We start from the raw sequence: 22482 nt of genomic DNA, 5'->3' as shown, positions 1-22482 counted from the left end.
CGATTTCACGGTTTTTCGATTTTTCGGGTTTCTGATTTTTCGCCTTTTCGATTTCTTGGTTTTTCAATTTTTCAGTTTCTCAATTTTTCGATGTTTCAGTTTTGAGATTTTTAGATTCTTCGATTTTTTTCGATATTTCAGTTTTTCGGCGTTTCGATTTCTCGATTTTTTATTTTTCAACTCTTGAATTTTTCATTTTTCGACTTTTTAATTTTTCGAGTTTTAATTTTTTCAATTTCTCAATTGTTCGATGTTTCAGTTTTGGGATTTTTCAATTTTTTGATTCTTCAATTTTTTTCCAATTTTCAATTTTTCCACATTTTCAATTTTGGGTGTTTTCAATGTTTCAATTCTCCAATTATTCTATTTTTCGTTTTTTTGATTTTTCGATTTTTCTTTTGATGTTACGTTTCTCGATGTTTCAGTTTTTCGATTTTTCGATGTTCCGATTTGAGTTATCGGTTTTTAGATTTTTCGATTTCCCAATTTTTCGTCATTTCACTTTTGGAATTTTTCAATGATTGATTTTTCAGTTTTCAATTCTTCAATTTTTCGGTAATTCAAGTTTTCAATTTTTTAAATTTTAGATTCGTCGCATTCTTGTTTCTCGATTTCCCGATTTTTCGATTTTGCAATTTTTGACGTTTCTAAATTGTCGATTTCTCAATTTCTAGATTAATCAACTTTTTGGTTTTTCGACTTTTCGATTTCACGACTCGATTTCACGGTTTTTCGATTTTTCGGGTTTCTGATTTTTCGCCTTTTCGATTTCTTGGTTTTTCAATTTTTCAGTTTCTCAATTTTTCGATGTTTCAGTTTTGAGATTTTTAGATTCTTCGATTTTTTTCGATATTTCAGTTTTTCGGCGTTTCGATTTCTCGATTTTTTATTTTTCAACTCTTGAATTTTCATTTTTCGACTTTTTAATTTTTCGAGTTTTAATTTTTTCAATTTCTCAATTGTTCGATGTTTCAGTTTTGGGATTTTTCAATTTTTTGATTCTTCAATTTTTTTCCAATTTTCAATTTTTCCACATTTTCAATTTTGGGTGTTTTCAATGTTTCAATTCTCCAATTATTCTATTTTTCGTTTTTTTGATTTTTCGATTTTTCTTTTGATGTTACGTTTCTCGATGTTTCAGTTTTTCGATTTTTCGATGTTCCGATTTGAGTTCTCGGTTTTTAGATTTTTCGATTTCCCAATTTTTCGTCATTTCACTTTTGGAATTTTTCAATGATTGATTTTTCAGTTTTCAATTCTTCAATTTTTCGGTAATTCAAGTTTTCAATTTTTTAAATTTTAGATTCGTCGCATTCTTGTTTCTCGATTTCCCGATTTTTCGATTTTGCAATTTTTGACGTTTCTAAATTGTCAATTTCTCAATTTCTAGATTAATCAACTTTTTGGTTTTTCGACTTTTCGATTTCACGACTCGATTTCACGGTTTTTCGATTTTTCGGGTTTCTGATTTTTCGCCTTTTCGATTTCTTGGTTTTTCAATTTTTCAGTTTCTCAATTTTTCGATGTTTCAGTTTTGAGATTTTTAGATTCTTCGATTTTTTTCGATATTTCAGTTTTTCGGCGTTTCGATTTCTCGATTTTTTATTTTTCAACTCTTGAATTTTTCATTTTTCGATTTTTAATTTTTCGAGTTTTAATTTTTTCAATTTCTCAATTGTTCGATGTTTCAGTTTTGGGATTTTTCAATTTTTTGATTCTTCAATTTTTTTCCAATTTTCAATTTTTCCACATTTTCAATTTTGGGTGTTTTCAATGTTTCAATTCTCCAATTATTCTATTTTTCGTTTTTTTGATTTTTCGATTTTTCTTTTGATGTTACGTTTCTCGATGTTTCAGTTTTTCGATTTTTCGATGTTCCGATTTGAGTTCTCGGTTTTTAGATTTTTCGATTTCCCAATTTTTCGTCATTTCACTTTTGGAATTTTTCAATGATTGATTTTTCAGTTTTCAATTCTTCAATTTTTCGGTAATTTAAGTTTTCAATTTTTTAAATTTTAGATTCGTCGCATTCTTGTTTCTCGATTTCCCGATTTTTCGATTTTGCAATTTTTGACGTTTCTAAATTGTCGATTTCTCAATTTCTAGATTAATCAACTTTTTGGTTTTTCGACTTTTCGATTTCACGACTCGATTTCACGGTTTTTCGATTTTTCGGGTTTCTGATTTTTCGCCTTTTCGATTTCTTGGTTTTTCAATTTTTCAGTTTCTCAATTTTTCGATGTTTCAGTTTTGAGATTTTTAGATTCTTCGATTTTTTTCGATATTTCAGTTTTTCGGCGTTTCGATTTCTCGATTTTTTATTTTTCAACTCTTGAATTTTTCATTTTTCGACTTTTTAATTTTTCGAGTTTTAATTTTTTCAATTTCTCAATTGTTCGATGTTTCAGTTTTGGGATTTTTCAATTTTTTGATTCTTCAATTTTTTTCCAATTTTCAATTTTTCCACATTTTCAATTTTGGGTGTTTTCAATGTTTCAATTCTCCAATTATTCTATTTTTCGTTTTTTTGATTTTTCGATTTTTCTTTTGATGTTACGTTTCTCGATGTTTCAGTTTTTCGATTTTTCGATGTTCCGATTTGAGTTCTCGGTTTTTAGATTTTTCGATTTCCCAATTTTTCGTCATTTCACTTTTGGAATTTTTCAATGATTGATTTTTCAGTTTTCAATTCTTCAATTTTTCGGTAATTCAAATTTTCAATTTTTTTTATGTTTAATTTCATCGCATTCTTGTTTCTCGATTTCCCGATTTTTCGATTTTGCAGTTTTTGACGTTTCTAAATTGTCGATTTCTCAATTTCTAGATTAATCAACTTTTTGGTTTTTCGACTTTTCGATTTCACGGTTTTTCGATTTTTCGGGTTTCTGATTTTTCGCCTTTTCGATTTCTTGGTTTTTCAATTTTTCAGTTTCTCAATTTTTCGATGTTTCAGTTTTGAGATTTTTAGATTCTTCGATTTTTTTCGATATTTCAGTTTTTCGGCGTTTCCATTTCTCGATTTTTTATTTTTCAACTCTTGAATTTTTCACTTTTCGGGTTTTTGATTTTTAGAATTTTCGAGCTCTCGATTTTTCATTTTTTTCGATTTCTCAATTTTTTGTCTTTCGATTTTTTTTTCAATTCTTCAATTTTTTTTTCCATTTTTCAATTTTTCGACTTTTCGAGTTCTCGAGTCTTCGATTTTTTACTTTTTAAATTTTTCAATTTTTCGGTCTTTAAATTTTAAAATTATCAATTTTTAAATTTCGAATTTCTTGATACATATTTTGGTTTCTCGATTTTTCAAATTTCGATTCATTAATTTTTCTTCGATTCTCCAATTTTCTAATGTATCAGTTTCGAAATTTTTCAATATTTTAGTTCTTTCAATTTTCTTCGATTTATCGATATTTTGATTTCTCGATTTTTTACTTTTTCGATTTTTCGACTTTTCGATTTCAGAATTTTCCGATATAGTTGTTCAGTTTTTTAATGCTTCGATTTTTCGACTTCTCAGTTTTAGATTTTTCGGTTTCTCAAATTTTCGATGTACCGATTTTTTCATTTTTCGATTGCTTAATTTTCCGATATTTCAATTTTACGATAGTTTTTCGGTGTTTCGATTTCTCGACGTCTCGATATCTCGATGAATTTTTGTTTTTCGTTTTCCAACTCTTGAATTTTTCCATTTTTTATTTTAGATTTTTTAGGTTTTTGATTTTTCGTATTTTCCGGTTCTCGATTTTTCATTTTTTCTATTTCTCAATTTTTCGGTGTTTCAGTTTTGGGATTTTTCATTGCTTCAATTTTTCGTCGATTTTCAATTTTTCGATATTTAAGTTTTTGGAATTTTCAATATTTCGATTCTCTAATTATTTGAATTTTTCGTCTTTTAGACTTTCCGAATTGTCGACCTTTTGATGTTTCGTTTCTCAATGTTTAAATTTTTTAATTTTTCGATGTTTCGATCTGAGTTCTCGGTTTTTCGATTTTTCAATTTCCCAATTTTTTGTCATTTCAGTTTTGGAATTTTTCAATAATTTATTTTCAATTTTCGATTCAAGATATAAACATTTTCAGTTTTAATGCTTTGGTTTCTGAATCTTTTGGTTTTTCGACTTCTCTGTTTTAGATTTTTCAATTTTTCGATTTTTCAATTTTTGACGTTTCTAAATTTACGATTTTTCAGTTTCTCGTTTAACAATAAGTTTAAATTTTTTAGTTTTTCAACTTTTCAATTCCTCAGCATTTCCATTTTAATTCTTCTTTTTAATTTTTAGATTTTTCGACTTCAATTTTTCAATTTTTAATTTAAAATTTTTCTATTCTGGATTTTTCGATGTGCCGATTTTTTTCAATTTTCGATTACTTGATTATCTGTTGTTTCAATTTTAAGATTTTCCAAATTCTCGATTCGTGAATTTTTTGATTTTATGAACTTTTCGATTTTTCAATTTTTGACATGTCTAAATTCTAGACTTTCTCTCCCTTATTGTCGTTCTTATCTCCTTTTTTGTTCTCGCCCTTTTTTTTGGTTGATTTTTTTAGAATTTGATCCTTTTTTCTCCTTTTTGTCGTTTTTGTCGTCTTTTTTGTCGTTTTTCTATATACCCTCTTTTTTTTGTATTTTTTTGAGGTCTGTGCCTTTTTGGGTTGTTTTTTCGCCTTCTTTTTCACCACTTTTTTGTATTGAGGCCTTTTTTGTGACGTTTTTGTAGCCTTTTTTGTAGTTTTTGTAGGATTTTCATTTCTTTTTAGTCTTTTTTTCTCGGCTCTTTCTTTTGTCGCGTTATTTGTTTCTTCTTTTTATTGTCTTTCCTTTTCTCTTTTTTTGTTGTTCTCATTGATTTTTTGCCGTCCAACTTCTTCCTTTTTTCATTGTCTTTCGCTCTATCCTTTTGTTGCCTATTTTTTTGTCTTTTTTGTCACAATTTTTTGTCGATCTGTTTGTTGGTTTCTTGTTGCCCTTTTTTTCGCCTTTTTTTTTAAAGTTCTTAATGTTGCCTTTTTTGTAATTCTTTTTTGTTGTATTTTTATTAAAGAATGTTTGACATTCTTGGCGTTCTTTTTTTGTAGCGCTAATTGTTCTATTTTTATATCGTCTCTCTTTCTTTCCCTTATTGTCGTTCTTATGTCTTTTTGTGTTCTCGTATTTTTTTTTGGTTAATTTTTTTAGAAATTCTACCCTTTTTCTCTTTTTTTTTTGTCGTTTTTATCGTCATTTTTATCGCTTTTCTATATACCCTCTTTTTTTGTTTTTTTTTTAGGTTTTTCGTCTTTTTTTTTGGTCGTTTTTTCACCTTCTTTTTCACCACTTTTTGGTATTGAGGTCTTTTTTGCGACCTTTTTGTACCCTTTTTTATAGTTTTTGTACGGTTTTTCATTTCTTTTTCGTCTTTTTTTTTGTCTTTTTTTGTCATAATTTTTTGTCGATCTGTTTGTTGGGTTCTTGTTGCCCTTGTTTTCGCCTTGTTTTCGCATTTTTCTTAAGTTTTTATGTTGCTTTTTTTGTAATTCTTTTTTTTTTGTTGCATTTTAATTAAAAAATGTTTGACATTTTTGGCGTTTTTTTTTGTAGCGCTATTTGTTCTCTTTTTATATCATCTCTTTTTCTTTCCCTTATTGTCGTTCTTATGCCTTTTTTTGTTCTCGCCTTTTTTTTTTTGGTTGATTTTTTTTTTAGAATTTTATCACTTTCTCTCCTTTTCGTCGTTTTTATCGCCCTTTTTTTTTCGTTTTTCTATGTACAAACCCTCTTTTTTGTATTTTTTTTTAGGTTTTTTTGACTTTTTTTAGTTACTTTTTCGCCTTCTTTGTCACCACTTTTTTGTATTAAGGCCTTTTTGTAACCTTTTTGTAGCCTTTTTTGTAGTTTTTGCAGGATTTTCATTTCTGTTTCGTCTTTTTTTCTCCGCTCTTTCTTTTGTCGCGTTATTTGTTTCTTATTTTTATTCTATTTCCTTCTCTCTTTTTTTGTTGTTCTCATTGAATTTTTTGCCGTCCAACTTCTTTCTTTTTTCATTGTCTTTCGCTCTATTCTTGTGTTGCCTGTTTTTTTTTTGTCTTTTTTTTTTTGGTCACAATTTTTTGTCGATCTGTTTGTTGGTCTCTTGTTGCCCTTTTTTCGCATTTTTTTGTAATTCTTTTTTTTGGTTGATTTTTTTTTTAATTTGATCTCTTTTTCTCCTTTTTGTCGTTTTTATCGTCTTTTTTGTCGTTTTTCTATATACCCTCTTTTTTTGTATTTTTTTGAGGTTTTTTTTTGTCTTTTTTTTGGTTGTTTTTTCGCTTTCTTTTTCACCACTTTTTTATATTGAGGCCTTTTTGTGGCCTTTTTGTAGCTTTTTTTGCAGTTTTTGTAGGATTTTCATTTCTTTTTCGTCTTTTTTTCTCCACTCTTTCTTTTGTTGAGTTGTTTCTTCTTTTTATTGCCTTTCCTTCTCTCTTTTTTTGTTGTTCTCATTGACTTTTTTGCCGTCCAACTTCTTTCTTTTTTCATTGTCTTTCGCTCTATCCTTTTGTTTCCTCTCTTTTTCTGTCTTTTTTTTGTCACAATTTTTTGTCGATCTGTTTGTTGGTCTCTTGTTGCCCTTTTTTTTCGCCTTTTTTTGTAATTCTTTTTTTTTTGTTGCATTTTTATTAAAAAATGTTTTTGGCGTTTTTTTGTTGCGCTATTTGTTCTCTTTTTATATCGTCTCTCTTTCTTTCCGTTATAGTCTTTCTTATCTTTTTTTGTTCTCGCCCTTTTCTTTGGTTGATTTTGTTAGAATTCGGTACCTTTTTCTCTTTTTTGTCGTTTTTATCGTCTTTTTTGTCGTTTCTCTATACACCCTCTTTTTTTGTTTTTTTTTTTTTAGTTTTTTGTCTTATTTGGTTGTTGTTACTTGTTTTTTGGTGTCGCTTTTTATTATTTTTTTGGCTTTTCGCCTTTTTTTTTATCGTTTTTTGTTCCTTTTTTTTTGGTCTTTTGATTCCGTTTTTTATGTCGCTTTTTTACCGCTTTTTCGCTTTTTTCATTTCTTCTTTTTTTGTCTCTTAATTTTAGCAGCGTTTTTTGTCGTTTTTCTAGTCGTTTTTCCCCCACCATTTTTTTGGCACTATTTTTTTGTCGTCTTTGTTGCTTTTTTGTGTGTTGTATGTCTAATTAACCTTGAACCAATAAAGATGGAGACTGTAAAACAAAGATTTAAAGGCACAGTTGATTGTAATATCAACCTTGCAGCTTAGTCAGTAATGAGTGGAGATCCAAATGATTTTTACTTTTCTGATAACTTTTTAAACTGTTTAAATTTTTGATTTTCCCATATTTTAAATTCAGCGCCACAAAATCCACCAATCGAATGTGGTGTCTAATTTCTAAGATTCATTGTCGCCAACTCAAATTTTGATGCGGACAAATCTTACCATGTTTTTCATTTTATTTGAAACTCCAAAACGACTTACTTACTTTTTTTTCCAAAATTTAATTTCCAAAATAATATTTATTCGTCAACGAATTAATCCGCCTTGTGCGGAGCCTTAGCCACCAGCGCTTTGTCCTTGTCATTCTCGGACCAGCGGCGTGCGGAGAGGAAAAAGGACGACCGGGATTCCATATTCCATTGGGAATGGTGGGATCATGTGTGGTGGGATATGTCAAATCAGTCAAACTCAAAATAAATGGTTGTCATCCCTGAAGCGATGATCGCCCACAAAAAAACCCGAAACATATCCTAAATCGTACCTACGCCTCTGCTTATTACAGAAAACAGGTAACATGAAATAACCCTCCATTGTTCTACAAAAAACGCTCAATTTCTGACGTGACATCCACAAAACCCATATGCACACACCTGTATGACGTAATTTTTTTCAGATGCAACCAGAATGTCGAATTATTTTTTCAACAGTAAGAAACAAACGGGTGTCAATTAAAAATTATGGACGACTACAAGTTCTTGTTCAAAGTGGTGCTCGTAGGAAACGCTGGAGTCGGTAAAACTTGTCTGGTAAGGAGGTTCACGCAGGGCCTGTTCCCCCGGGCCAGGGCGCCACCATTGGGGTGGATTTCATGATCAAAACCGTCGATGTTGACAACGAGAAGGTTAAGGTAAGGTTGTGTCTAGAGTTACGAGGGTGGCGCTAATGGGGCTTCACGCAGCTGCAAATTTGGGACACCGCGGGACAGGAACGCTTCAGGTCCATCACACAGAGCTACTACAGGTCGGCACATGCCCTCATTTTGGTTTATGACATTTCATGCCAGCCCACGTTCGATTGTTTGCCAGACTGGCTCCGGGAGATCGAGGAGTACGCCAGCAGCAAGGTTTTGAGGGTTTTAGTGGGTAAGAACGCGTTTTTGGGGTGCGGGGACTTTCATTGACGGGCTATTTCAGGTAACAAAATCGACAGAGAGGACAGGGAAATACCCACTCACGTCGGTGAAGAATTTGCAGAAAGGCACAACATGTACTTTTTAGAAACGTCTGCTAAAGAGGCAGAGAACGTCGAGAAGCTTTTCATGCAAATTGCAGAGGATTTGATGAAAGTAAGTCGGTTTTTGTGTGATAATTGACGGATTTTTGTGTCCAGTCATTTTGGAACTAAAATAACAAATAATTTCAATTTTCATCCATTTATAAAAAAATAAGGGTTTAGATTAGTCCAGATGTGGGGAACTGGTGTTGGCAACTTGGGTTTAAAATTTTGTGACAGGTGGGTGTGACATTGACATTTGGCGAACAGGCTTGCCAACCGCATTTTTTAAAGTGCGTAATTAAAGTTAAAAAAACAGTTTTAATAATAAAGGTAGCCGTTGAGGATGATTCAATTGATTTTTTTTAAATGGTGTGTTAATTAAAAAAGCTAGACAATGGGAATTGTGTATTTAATGAGTTGAACTCAGCCCCGTAGCTACGGGGGGGCAAGAGGGGGCTGAGCCCCCCCTAGCAGTTGTGGTTGCCCCTCCTGGAAGACTTATACATTATAAATTTCAAACTAGTAATAAAATTTCAATATAATGCTGATTGCCGAAGCATATTAACTGGCCCCACCTTTATTTTCTTACAGGGTATATTATTTGGCAATATCACACTACCGTTGATGTTGACCGTATAAAAAAATGAACATGTCACATTTTATTCCATAGCCTACTATGTACTTGAGAAAAGTCAAAAATATTATATGGATTTTCTAAAAATTGAGCTTTTATTGAAATGGACAAAAAATAGACAAAAAGTTCTGAGATGTAGATCTCGATGAGCTTAATCAAAAAACATAAGGTCTTGATGGTCCCAGACCAAGATTTTTCAAAAATTCGGTTCCAAAGTCGACATTTCAAAATTTCTGAAAAATTACATTTCTTTTGGCGGCTCTGGAAAAATTGTACGAATTTTCGAAAAAATAAAACCAAAAAAAAAACATTTGGAGATCGAAATCAATAAAAAGATCCCTTCTGCTAGTTTTCGAAAATGCGTGGGAAAAGTCAAATTTTTTTTATAGATTTTCAAAAATTGAGCTTTTGTTGAAATTGGCTGAAAATCTACAAAAAATTCTGAGATGTAGATCTCGACGAGTTTAGTCAAAAAACATAAGGTCTTGCTGCTATTCGGTTTCCAAGTCGAATTTTTAAAATTTCTCAAAAATTATACTCCTATTTCTTTTGACGATTCTAGAAAAATTTTACAAATTTTCGAACAAATAAAACCAAAAACAACATCTGAAGATTGAAATAAATAAAAGAATGACTTTTGGTAATTTTTGGAAATGCTAAGAAAAGTCAAAAGTTATTTAGTTTTCAAAAATTGAGCTTTTGTTAGAGTTGACAAAAAATTCTGAAATATAGATCTCGATGAGCTTAATCGAAAAACATGTTCATGCTCCCGGAGCAAAATTTACGAAATATTGGGTTCTACCTAAAATTTCTAAAAAATCTCAAAAGTGACTTAAAAAAAAGTTATTTCTTTATGTGATTGTGGAAAAATTCGACGAAATATCAAAAAAATAAAACAAAAATAACATCTGTAGATCGAAATCAATAAAGAGATCCCTTTTGCTAATTTTCGAAGATGCTTGGGAAAAGTCAAAGAATGTATATGGTTTTTCAAAAATTGAGCTTTTGTTGAAATTAACAAAAAATCAACAAAAAATTCCGAGATGTAGATCTCGATGAGCTTAATCCAAAAACATAAGGTCTTGATGGTCCCAGACCAAGATTTTCGAAAAATTCGGTTTCAAAGTCGACATTTCAAAATTTCTCAAAAATTACATTTCTTTTGGCGGCTTTGGAAAAATTGTACAAATTTTCGAGAAAATAAAACCAAAAACAACATTTGGAGATCGAAATCGATAGAGATCCCTTTTGCTAATTTTCGAAAACGGTTGGGAAAAGTCAAAAACATTTTATAGATTTTCAAAAATTTAGCTTTTGTTGAAGTTGACTAAAAATCCACAAAAAAATCTGAAATGTTGATCTCGACGAGCTCAATCAAAAAACACAAGGTCTATATGGTCCCAGATCAAGATTTTCGAAACATTCGGTTTCAAAGTTCAAAAATTACATTTCATTTAGCGATTGCTGAAAAATTTTACGACTTTTCAACCAAATAAAACCAAAAACAACATCTGGAGATCGAAATCAATAAAGGAATCCCTTTTGGTAATCTCGAACGTGCTTGAAAAAAGTCAAAAATTTGATACAGGTTTTCAAAAATTGCCATATTTCTTCCGTCGATTCTGGAAAAATTGTAAGAATTTTCAAAAAAATTGAGTCCAAAACGATTTTTGGAAATCGAGATGAACAAAGCAGTCTCTTTTGATGATTTTTAAAAATGCTTGGGAAAAGTCAAAAATTTTATATGGGTTTTCAAAAATTGAACTTTCGTAAAAGTTGACAAAAAATTCTGAAATATAGATTTGGACGAGCTTAAAAAAACATGACAGGTTCATGGTTCCGGATCAAAATTTTCGCAATACTCGGTTTCGAGCTCGAATTTTCAAAATTTCTCAAAAATTACCATATTTCTTTTGGCGATTGTGGAAAAATTGTACGTATTTTCGAAAAAACAACCAAAAACAACATCTGGAGATCGAAATCAATAAAGGAATCCCTTTTGGTAATCTCGAACGTGCTTAAAAAAAAGTCAAAAATTTGACACAGGTTCTCAAAAATTGCCATATTTCTCCCGTCGATTCTGGAAAAAAAGTTAGAATTTTCAAAAAAATTGAATCCAAAACGATTTCTGGAAATCGAGATGAACAAAGGAATCTCTTTTGGTAATTTTCGAAAATGCTTGGGAAAAGCCAAAAATTTTATATGGGTTTTCAAAAATTGAACTTTCGTAAAAGTTGACAAAAAATTCTGAAATATTGATTTCGACGAGCTTAAAAAACATGACAGGTTCAAGGTTCCGGATCAAAATTTTCGAAATACTCGGTTTCGAGCTGGAATTTTCAAAATTTCTCAAAAATTACCATATTTCTTTTGGCGATTATGGAAAAATTGTACGAATTTTCGAAAAAACAACCAAAAACAACCTCTGGAGATCGAAATCAATAAAGGAATCCCTTTTGGTAATTTCGAATGTGCTTGAAAAAAGTCAAAAATTTGATACAGGTTCTCAAAAATTGCCATTTTTCTTCCGTCGATTCTGCAAAAAATGTAAGAATTTTCAAAAAAATTGAATCCAAAACGATTTTTGGAAGAAATCGAGATGAACAAAGGAATTCTTTTGGTAATTTTCGAAAATGCTTGGGAAAAGTCAAAAATTTTATATGGGTTTCCAAAAATTGAGCTTTTGTTAAAGTTGACAAAAAATTCTGAAATATACATCTCGACGAGTTTAAAAAAACATGACGAGTTCATGGTTCCGTACCAAAATTTTCGAAATATTTGGTTTCGAAGTCGGATTTTTAAAATATGTACTAAACATGCAAAAAAATAAACTCAAACAAATTGGATGTTACCTATATGGTCACTACACAAATTTTTGGATGCAGTACGGCTGTTTGTGAATCTACATTCTCTGTTTAACCAGCATTTTAACCAAGTACCTTACTAATTTTTTGGACTTCGACAGGTTTTTACGAAAATTTAGCGTAAAAAATCGACGTTTCCAATTATTTTAATGTTCTTTCAAATATAAAAACTCAGAAAAAATAAAGTAGTTATCTGAGTGTATTATTAAAATATAAATATTTACATGAAGCCCCCTCTGTCGACAAACTTGCCCCCCCTGAATAAGTTTTCTAGCTACGGGGCTGGTTGAACTTGACACACAAATCTGTCGATTTTGTGCGACTCTAACGAATTTGAATTTAAATAGCAGGCACGAAGCAGGGATTTGCCGAGGTATGATGCCAGCGCGACGAGTATAAATGGGCGTACGTCGACCGTAAGCGATTCAAATTGTTGCAGTAAGTTTCAATAGACCAAGTTCGTTTGACTAAGTTGACTCAGGTTTCGTACTTATTTATTTCTGTTCAATACGTAATTTCAAACAAATTATAAGTAATTGGTTGTGAATGTTTATTACTGAATTGACTTTATACTGTTAATTGACGTTGATAGATTATGTTGGGGTTAGCAGGGGACTTGATTGAGGCGTAATTATTGTTAGTATGTGCCAATGTGCTTCCTAACATGACAAGTTTATCGTTTGTAACAATTATGCTAGTAACTGGTGCAATTATACACTCATTGGAGCATTTTCATCAACATTGTTGTATGTGAAATAACAAAACGTGGTGTAGGAAATAGTTTCGCACACTCATTTCTACGTATTATCACGTAATCAGTATTGTAGATATATTGTAAGCTTTAATGTGACGTAACGTAAGGTAGTGACTAGGTAGAAGTTCAAATACAACGATTTTCAGAAAAACACTTGAAACAGTAAAACGTTTTCCAGTCATTAAATAATCACTTAGTAAATTCGGAACCAATTTTTATATGAGAATTTGTGTCTATAATCAAAACCTAGTTACGACGTATAACGTAATTTTTGATGAAGGTGCTCTACTTATCTTAGCGGACTAGTGCAATACTGTAAGTTCAAATGTTTTGAGAGATGTTTACTTTTGTTATAAAGCTTGTTGCACTTTTTTTTTTGTTGAACATCACAAAGGCGCTGCAAGCAACTTGATGCATTTAATAACCGTACTGATTTCACACGATGTAGCACTGAGTTTTTACGTTTTGTATCATTGGTGTAGGTAATAATATATAATGTTAAGAGTTTAAGTTAATATTTATTTACATGTTCATATTAATAAGCCAAAGAATAATCATGTAAAAGCAACAAAATTATTAACACAATAAAACCGTACACTTTTGTTGTATCTAATTATTGTTGTCACGGGGTCGCCCAAAATCATCGATCTTAAGCAAGTCTTTGGTGAAATTGAACAGTTTCTCTTGCAGATCCTCGCTTTTGGCAGTTTCACTTGTCGCAAATATTCGGCAGTTGTGGATGTATGTACCTCCTCTCCCCTCGAGTCGTGGCGAAACGCAAGAGTGAATAATGGGAACGGCGCCCTGTTCGGGCGTCTAAAAAACAGTACAAAACTACTATGTATATTTTTAAGTAATAAAACTCGTGCGCAGGCGCACCACAAACACTCAGTAAAATTTGATGACACAGCAATTGCGTACCCAACCATTATATTTACATGCATACATTACACAAACATTACATTAACAGTGGTACACGCACGCAAATGTTTTGAGCCTATGGGCGGATCATTTTTGCCTGCCCTCACCGAAGAAGGCGGTCCAAATCCTTCAAGGGCAGAATTTGTAGGTAGGCTCAAACTACAACGAAATTTACATTTGGTAAGAAGTATTTATGGCTCACACCAGTTCTCTCAAATTTGTCGGAGAAGATTTAACAGGTAGTTGTTCCCATAAAATAATGGTCACTTTCGTTCGTGAGTAACGATGGTCCGGACTTTCTAACATCTTTCGACCAATTGTTCCGTATACAAAATTTCATCACTTTTTCCAATAAAATACTCTTAAATGTTCATAATAAATAAATAAATAAATAAAAAAAAACGATATTGTCGAGTGTCCGCTCTAAAAAATGTATGACGTCACCTCAAAATTTTGCAGAATAAATCCTATCTTAAATGTATAAAATATGATGAGTTTTTATACTTGTGATTTATCACTGCATTAATATTTTTTAGATTTGGTTATACAGGGTGTCTCAAAAAAGTTAATGACTGAGTCAATTTATTTTATTGAAGAAATCAAGAATAGCAAAATTGAATACTTTGAAATATTGTAGATGTTTTGAAGTTTTTGTAAGCATGGTAACTTTTTCGAAAATTTGATTAATATGCGCAAAATCAAAAATCGGAAAAAATGAAATTCACAAATGCAAAAAACAGAAAATCGAAAAATACGAATCGTAAAAATCAAAAAAATAAAATGGCCAATTAAAAAATCGAAAATTCAATGAATCAAATACTTAGGTCGATCGAAAAGTGGAAATTCACAAACCTCAAAAATCGAAAAATCGAAAATTGAAAAACGGGAAAACCAAAAAATCGAAAAGTAATATTGAAAATTAAAAAAATCAAAAACAAAAATAAAAAAAATCGGAAATTAAAATAATCAGTATATATGAAGTAGAAAAAATTGCAAAGCCTAAAAACTGAAACGAACAGAAAAATCGAAAAAGCAAAAAATTGGAAAAACAAAAATTCGAAAAATCTAAAATCGAAAAAGTGGAAAATCGAAAATCTGAATAAAGAAACTTGGAAATTCTAAAAATTGGAAAATCGAAAACCAAAAAATCGGGAAGTAACAAAATTGAAGTCTAACAGTTGAGAATAGAAAAATTGAAAAACCGAAAATTATAAAAATCGACAATGGACAAATTGAAAATCGCAAAATTTAAATTGAAAAATTGAACATGGAAAAATCGATGAATTGAAAAAATCGAAAATTCGACTAGTCAAATTTTCTAAAAATCGAAAAATCATAAAACTGAAAAATCCAAAATTCTAATGATCGAAAGTCTGAAAACTGAAAATCGAAAATTCTGAAAAGCGGAAAATAGAATATCGAAAAATTTAAAAGAAAGAAAATTGAAGTCTAAAAACCGAAGAATGGAAAAATTAAAAATCAAAAATTCGAAAAATCAAAACCGAAAAATTCAAAGATTTAAAAAGAAAATCGAAAAATCAAAAATCTGAAAATTGAAACTCGAAAATTTGGAAAATCGAAAAGTAAAAAAACTGAAGTCTAAAAGCTGAAAAATGGAAAACTGAACAATCGAAAATTCGAAAATCAAATATCGAAAAATCGAAAAGCCGAAAAATCGAAAATTTGATAAATCAGATATGCGAAAAACAGAAAATCTGAAAATACAAAACTGGAAAATCAAAAATCTAAAAATGGAAAAACCGAAAATCGAAAATTCAATGAATCAAATACCTAGGTCGATCGAAAAACTGGAAATTCACAAATCTGAAAAATCGAAACTTTGCAAGATTGAAAAACCGAGAATTGAAAAATCAAAAAACCGAAAAATGGAAAAATCAAAAATCGAAAAATAGGAAAACCGAAAATTCGAAAATTCATAATATTGAAAACTCTAAAAGTCGACAATTCAAAAATCAAAAAATTGGAAAGTAAAATAATCGAAAAATCGAAAGTAAACAAATTGCAAAGCCTAAAAACTGACGAACAGAAAAATCGAAAAATCGTAAAATCAAAAAGTCGAAAATCGAAAACTGGAAATTGAAAAATCGAAGATTGGAAAATCGAAAAATCGAAAATCGGAATATCGAGAATCGACAAATTGAAAAATCGAAAAATTAAAAAATCGGAAATCGAAAAATGAAAAAAAAAAACAAAATTCAAAAATCGAATAATCCAACACTAAAATAATAGAAAAGTGGAAAAGTAAAAATTGCAAAGTCTCAAAACTGACGAACAGAAAAATCGAAAAATCAAAAAAAAATCGAAAAATATCTAAAAATGGAAAATCAGAAAATGGAAAAACCGAAAAATCGAAAATCGAAAACTCGAAAATTCGATGAAACAAATACTCGAAAAAGCGAAAAGTAAAAAAAATTGCAAGGCCTAAAAATTGAAAAATCAAAAAATCGGAAAAATGAAAATCGAAAAAACGACGATCGAAAAAAAATAAAAAATCGAAAAGTGGAAAATCGGAAAGTAACAAAATTGAAATCTAAAAGCTGAAGAAGGGAAAATTCTAAAAAGCAACAATCGAAAAAAGCAAAATTAAAAATTGAAAATTTGAAAAATGGAAAAGCGAAAACTCGAATATCGAGATTTTGAAAAATCGTAAAAATGATAATCGAAAAATCGAAATGCTCAAAAATCGAAAATTCGATTAATCAATATTCTAAAAATCGAAAAAACGGACACAAATCCACAAATCTGAAAAATCGAAAATCGAAATATGAAAAATTAAAAAACCGAAAAATTGAAAAATCCCAAATCGAAAAATGGAAAAACCGAAAATTCAAAAATCAAACTATCGGAAAGTAAAATAATCGAAAAATGGAAAAATAAAACAAATCGCAGAACCATAAAAACTGAAACAAACAGAAAAATCTAAAAACCACAAAGCGGAAAAACGAAAATCGAAAAATCGCAAATCGAAAAATCGTAAAATCAGAAAATGTAAAATCGAATAATCGAAAGTTGAAAAATCGAAGGTCGAAAAATAAACAACCGAAAAATGGAAAATTTAATGATTAATGGAAAATCGAAAAATCGAGAATAGAAGAATTAAAAAACCGGAAAATTGAAAAATCGAGAATTCAAAAATCAAAAAAATCGGAAAGTAAAATATAATCGAAAAATGCAAAAAAATTGCAAAGTCTAAAAGCTGACGAACAGAAAAATCCAAAAATCTAAAAATGGAAAGACGAAAAATCGAAAATTGAAAGAATGGCAAATCAAAAAATCGAAACATCGAAAAATCAAAAAAACGAAAAATTAAAAAATCGAAAAACGAAAAAACTGAAAACTCGAAAATTCAAAATACCGCAAACTTGAAAAATCAGAAAATTGGAAAGTAATAAAATCGAAAAGTTGATAGAAAAATGGAAACTGAAAAATCTAATTCGATGAAACTGTTGGTCGAAAAAACGAAAAATCGAAAATCGAAGTGACCTTTTTTTGAGACAGGCTGTATAAGTAAATCTAAAAAATATTACTGCAATGATAAATCACAGGTATAGACTCATCATATCAAATTTTACGATGACGTCATGCATTTTTTGGCGAAGATAAGCAAATGCATTTTGATCGTGACTTTGAAAGTATTCTTAGACTTTCGTCCCATTTCAAAATTTACTCTTTGTATATTTCAGTGGTCACAACGAGTTCACTAACTACGCTGAAGTATACAAAGATTAAATTTGTCACCGAAAAGATGTCGGAAGTGATAAATTATAGGATAACAAATGGAACGGATAAAATAAAGCGTCAAATATGATTGATAAACTTTAAACCAAAATTATGAAGTTTATAAACTGAACATTTTTTTTGCTTTTTGAAATGTAATACACTTCAAAAAATGTCCGTGACTTACTTTAATGTGAATTTTATAACTATGGTCGGCACAATTAGACCTAATATTAGTGTGATTTTGAGCATATTCTCGATTTTATTAGAGCAGAATAGGTTTTTTTTTCTAATATTATAACTTACGAAAACTAATAGCACATCACAGATATTGCAAAAAATATTGGGCTCAGGTTACAACTAATCGACAAGATTTCAAAGTATTCAGTTTTGCAATTCTTGATTTCTTCAATAAAATAAATTGACTCAGTCATTATTTTTTTTGAGTCACCCTGTATGTATAAACAAATCCAAAAAATATAAATGGAATGGTAAATCACAAGTATAGACTCATCATATTCTGAACATTTTAGATAGGGTATTTATAAAATTCAAACTAATTCAGAGTAAGAATTTGGTCAACACGTAAATTTCGTTGTAGTTTGAGCCTACCTACAAATTCTGCCCTTGGACAATTTGGACCGCCTCCTTCGGTGACGACAGGCAAAAATGATCCGCCCATGGGCTCAAAACATTTGCGTGCGATTGTACCATACTACTACCTTAAACACGAGTGACGGCACCCAAGGGACCAGGTTTTTCAAATACGTCCCATCAAAAAGCTCCGTGTTGACTATACCAGGGTGGACGGAGTGAGTCTGCACCAGGAACTTCTCCTTCCGACAAATCCTCTCGACGTAATTCGTGAAAAGTATCTGTGCCAATTTTGACTGGGCGTAAGCTTCCGCCGCAATATAGCGCTCCCGATTATTGATATCTTCAAAGTTAATTTTTCCGGCTTGGTAAGCACAAGAAGACACGTTCACGATTCGCGAGTTCGCCGATTCGGTGCCCCCGGCACAGATTTGTGGAAACAGGAGATGTGTGAGGAGGAAATGCCCTAAGTAGTTGGTGGAAAATTGCGATTCGAAACCATCGCGGCTTTCAATGTAGGGGCCAAACATAATCCCGGCTGAAGAGTCAAAATTAGCGTGTACACACAAGTTAGAAAACATTACCATTGTTGATTAAGTAATTTATTTTGGGGTGCTTCTCTGCGACGACTTTAGCGAAGCTCTTGACTGACTCAATGTGACTTATGTCTAGCTTGTACACACTTATGTCCCCCGTGGCCACTCCCTTGTCCCTGCAGCGCTGCAGCACCTGATCGCCGGCCTGGACGTTCCTGCAACCTATTCCCGTTTTTACAAATTATAAAATCGCGTGCTTCCACAAATGTACCTATAATGACGTGCACGTCACACTGCAGCAACATTTGCACCACCTCGGCCCCAATACCTCTAGCTCCTCCCGTAATTAGGGCCACTTTCCCGGTCAGAACCGGGAGATCTGGAAATGAATTTACCGCGCTAGTGCGTCTTTCAAGGTCGTACAAGTGCTCACCTGTTTTGTTTTTGCTTTTCATTACCATGTCTTCCAAAACGGCTCTCGAACCCAGTGCATTGTACACCAACTCGTACTTAGCCTCAGCCAAGATCTGGTTTAGGGGCTTTTTGGACCTCCATATCGCTACTGCCGTAACGACGATGATGATTCCGCAACCAATTAGGAGAAACATCGATTAAAAACATAAAATTTGTCGGAACCCGGGCAAAGTACGTCTATAAACTAAACGCGGAACTTTCTCGGGTGACTTTCTCTCGTTCGGAGTACACTGGCAGCCGGAGGTAGGTGGAAGTGGAAGTCGGTTGGTTAAATAGAAAAAGAAAAAAGTCGGAGGGCTAAGTCCCGAATTGGTTGTTCGTGTTAGGTTGCGAACTTTGATCAGACTGACGCAGAGAATGCTAAGACCGCTATTTTTTGCTCTACCTACAGACCATGGACAATTATTCGGAACACCCACTGATGAAATTCGGGCGGTAACTGAAGCATCACCTGCACAAGTGCAAGGTTCAGGTGTATATCCTAGGTGTATATCTATTATCTCAAATTACGCCAGCGTACTACGTATTGATAATATACTGTTTAATTGTTTAGAAGAAATAGGACGAAAGGTCACGTTTTACAAATTGGCTATCTAATCGTGTTTCGTTTATTAAAAAAGAATGCCGTAAAAACATGTAATAACAATATAACAGTGTCAGTTTTGTGGTTATCGTCTATCAATTAGGTTGACACTTGACGTCACGTTGACGTGTAGGTGAAAACTGCGCCCTCTGTTATAACCAAAAAAACTTTTCTCTTCTTAAAAATTGTAAACATTACAATAACCATCACCCATTTGTTTGTCTTTATGTACGAAATAAAACTGCCGGGGAACGGTTTTATTGTGTGTTTTATTCCATTTTGTGTAACTTGTACACAGTGGCGTCCCGTGACCAGGTCTGTGGGACGTCAAACTAAAACTGATTAAATTTGAAACTTATTTTTTACAAAGTGGTCAGTTTCTTATTTGGTAAAAGTGGTGTTAGCTGCTGTGTTTTTTTTTTATTTATGCCAGAATGCGGTTATGCAAAGTATTGAACCCCGATGTTGGAAAAGCGCCCCTAAATCAAACACAAATGGAGGTTGTTGTTACTTCTTAGGCTCAAATTCTATCTCTATCGAATTGATAGCGATGACTGAATGTGTATTAAAATTACTTACACTAATTACGTCATACTCAAGAATTTGCAATCTCCTTTCTATATTTCACTTTTTTCTCTATTTACTGTGAAATGGGAATTGTACTATATTTTGACAAGCGGAAGGATCTAAGATATAAAACAAGGTCAACAGTTCTAGCTCCACCCACATGCCCCCCTCTGCTTTCTTGGAAGTTGTCATTTGCCAAATTCAGTCTTACCGTAGCAGATAGTAGCCCCACCCACCCACCCTCTATTTTCTTGGAAGGTATGTCATATGCCAAAATCAATCTTATCATAGCAAGTACTAATTCCCCCACTCGGATTCTTCTCATTGTAACTACTAATTTTATTTCAGTTTAGTAAAGTTCCACCTTTCGATCAGAGTAGATAAATGAATCACTGAAACGAAGGTGGGTGGGTGGGCGGGGCTACTCCTTGCCCATAAATCTGTTGAAAAAGCTGAATATAGCTCCGCCCACCTCCTTGCTTATTTGAATAACTATTTTTGTATTATTACTGTGAAATGGGAATGGAATCTATTTCGACAAGCGACAGAGTCTAAAATTTAAAACAAAGTCAAAAGTCCTAGCTCCACCCACACGCCCGCCCTCTGCTTTCTTAGAAGATATGTCATTTGCCAAATTCAATCTTACCGTAGCAAGTACTAGCCCCACCCACCCGCCCTCTATTTTCTTGGAAGGTATGTCATGTGCCAAAATCAGTTTTATCATAGTAAGTACTAGCTCCGCCCACCCGAATTCTTCTAATTCTAACTACTAATTTTATTTCAGTTTAGTATAAGTTCCACCTTTCGATTAGAGTAGGTAAATGAATCACTGAAATGAAGGTGGGTGGGTGGGCGGGGCTACCCCTTGTACATAAGTCTATTGAAAAAGCTGAATATAGCTCCGCCCACTTCCTTTCTAATTTGAATAACTATTTTTTTTTATTATTGCGAAATGGGAATGGAATCTATTTTGACAAGCGGAAGAATCTAAGATTTGAAACAAAGTCAAAAGTGCTAGCTCCACCCACATGCCCGCCCTCTGCTTTCTTAGAAGGTACGTCATTTGCCAAATTCAGTGTTACCGTAGCAGGTACTAGCCCCACCCACCCGCCCTCTATTTTCTTGGAAGGTATGTCATGTGCCAAAATTAGTTTTATCATAGTAAGTACTAACTCCGCCCACCCGGATTCTTCTAATTCTAACCACTTTTTTATTTCAGTTTAGTGTAAGTTCCACCTTTCGATCAGAGTAGATAAATGAATTACTGAAACGACGGTGGGTGGGTGGGCGGGGCTACCCCTTGTACATAAGTCTATTGAAAAAGCTGAATATAGCTCCGCCCACTTCCTTTCTAATTTGAATAACTTTTTTTTTTTATTATTGCGAAATGGGAATGGAATCTATTTTGACAAGCGGAAGAATCTAAGATTTGAAACAAAGTCAAAAGTGCTAGCTCCACCCACATGCCCGCCCTCTGCTTTCTTAGAAGGTACGTCATTTGCCAAATTCAGTGTTACCGTAGCAGGTACTAGCCCCACCCACCCGCCCTCTATTTTCTTGGAAGGTATGTCATGTGCCAAAATTAGTTTTATCATAGTAAGTACTAACTCCGCCCACCCGGATTCTTCTAATTCTAACCACTTTTTTATTTCAGTTTAGTGTAAGTTCCACCTTTCGATCAGAGTAGATAAATGAATTACTGAAACGACGGTGGGTGGGTGGGCGGGGCTACCCCTTGTACATAAGTCTATTGAAAAAGCTGAATATAGCTCCGCCCACTTCCTTTCTAATTTGAATAACTTTTTTTTTTATTATTGCGAAATGGGAATGGAATCTATTTTGACAAGCGGAAGAATCTAAGATTTGAAACAAAGTCAAAAGTGCTAGCTCCACCCACATGCCCGCCCTCTGCTTTCTTAGAAGGTACGTCATTTGCCAAATTCAGTGTTACCGTAGCAGGTACTAGCCCCACCCACCCGCCCTCTATTTTCTTGGAAGGTATGTAATGTGCCAAAATCAGTCTTATCATAGCAAGTACTAACTCCGCCCACCCGAATTCTTCTAATTCTAACTACTTATTTTATTTCAGTTTAGTATAAGATCCACCTTTCGATCAGAGTAGATAAATGAATCACTGAAACAAAGGTGGGTGGGTGGGCGGGGCTACTCCTTTTCCATAAGTCTTTTGAAAAAGCTGATTATAGCTCCGCCCACCTCCTTCCTAATTTGAATATTTTTTTTTATTATTGTGAAATGGCAATGAAATTTATTTTGACAAGCGCCAGAGTCTAAGATTTAAAACAAAGTCAAAAGTTCTAGCTCCACCCACACGCCCGCCCTCTGCTTTCTTAAAAGTTGTC

At 32.4% G+C, this 22482-nt stretch overlaps 2 protein-coding genes across 2 annotated transcripts; one reads left to right on the top strand and one right to left on the bottom strand.

Moving 5' to 3' along the window:
• Window positions 1-7573: 7573 nt before the first annotated feature.
• LOC135140809 (ras-related protein Rab-30-like) lies at window positions 7574-19815 on the top strand. The gene is given in 7 exon segments (XM_064071495.1): window positions 7574-7751; window positions 7856-8010; window positions 8013-8089; window positions 8141-8324; window positions 8376-8527; window positions 12303-12393; window positions 17970-19815. Coding segments are annotated over 6 exon segments (600 nt in total). The 5' UTR covers window positions 7574-7751; window positions 7856-7919; the 3' UTR covers window positions 17975-19815.
• LOC135140808 (retinol dehydrogenase 12) lies at window positions 13208-19106 on the bottom strand. Its single transcript, XM_064071493.1, has 5 exons — window positions 18932-19106; window positions 18770-18877; window positions 18547-18720; window positions 18091-18500; window positions 13208-13525 (listed from the first exon to the last, which is right to left on the bottom strand). Exons 1-5 carry the CDS (start codon window positions 19104-19106, stop codon window positions 13319-13321), a joined length of 1074 nt encoding a protein of 357 aa, XP_063927563.1. The 3' UTR covers window positions 13208-13318.
• Window positions 19816-22482: the final 2667 nt, after the last annotated feature.

The sequence above is a fragment of the Zophobas morio genome, unplaced genomic scaffold (genome assembly GCF_036711695.1).
Source record: "Zophobas morio isolate AGI-343-1 ecotype UQ-CSIRO unplaced genomic scaffold, CSIRO_AGI_Zmor_V1 ptg000041l, whole genome shotgun sequence".
NCBI lineage: Eukaryota > Metazoa > Arthropoda > Insecta > Coleoptera > Tenebrionidae > Zophobas > Zophobas morio.
This window is presented reverse-complemented; position numbering and strand designations above follow the sequence as displayed.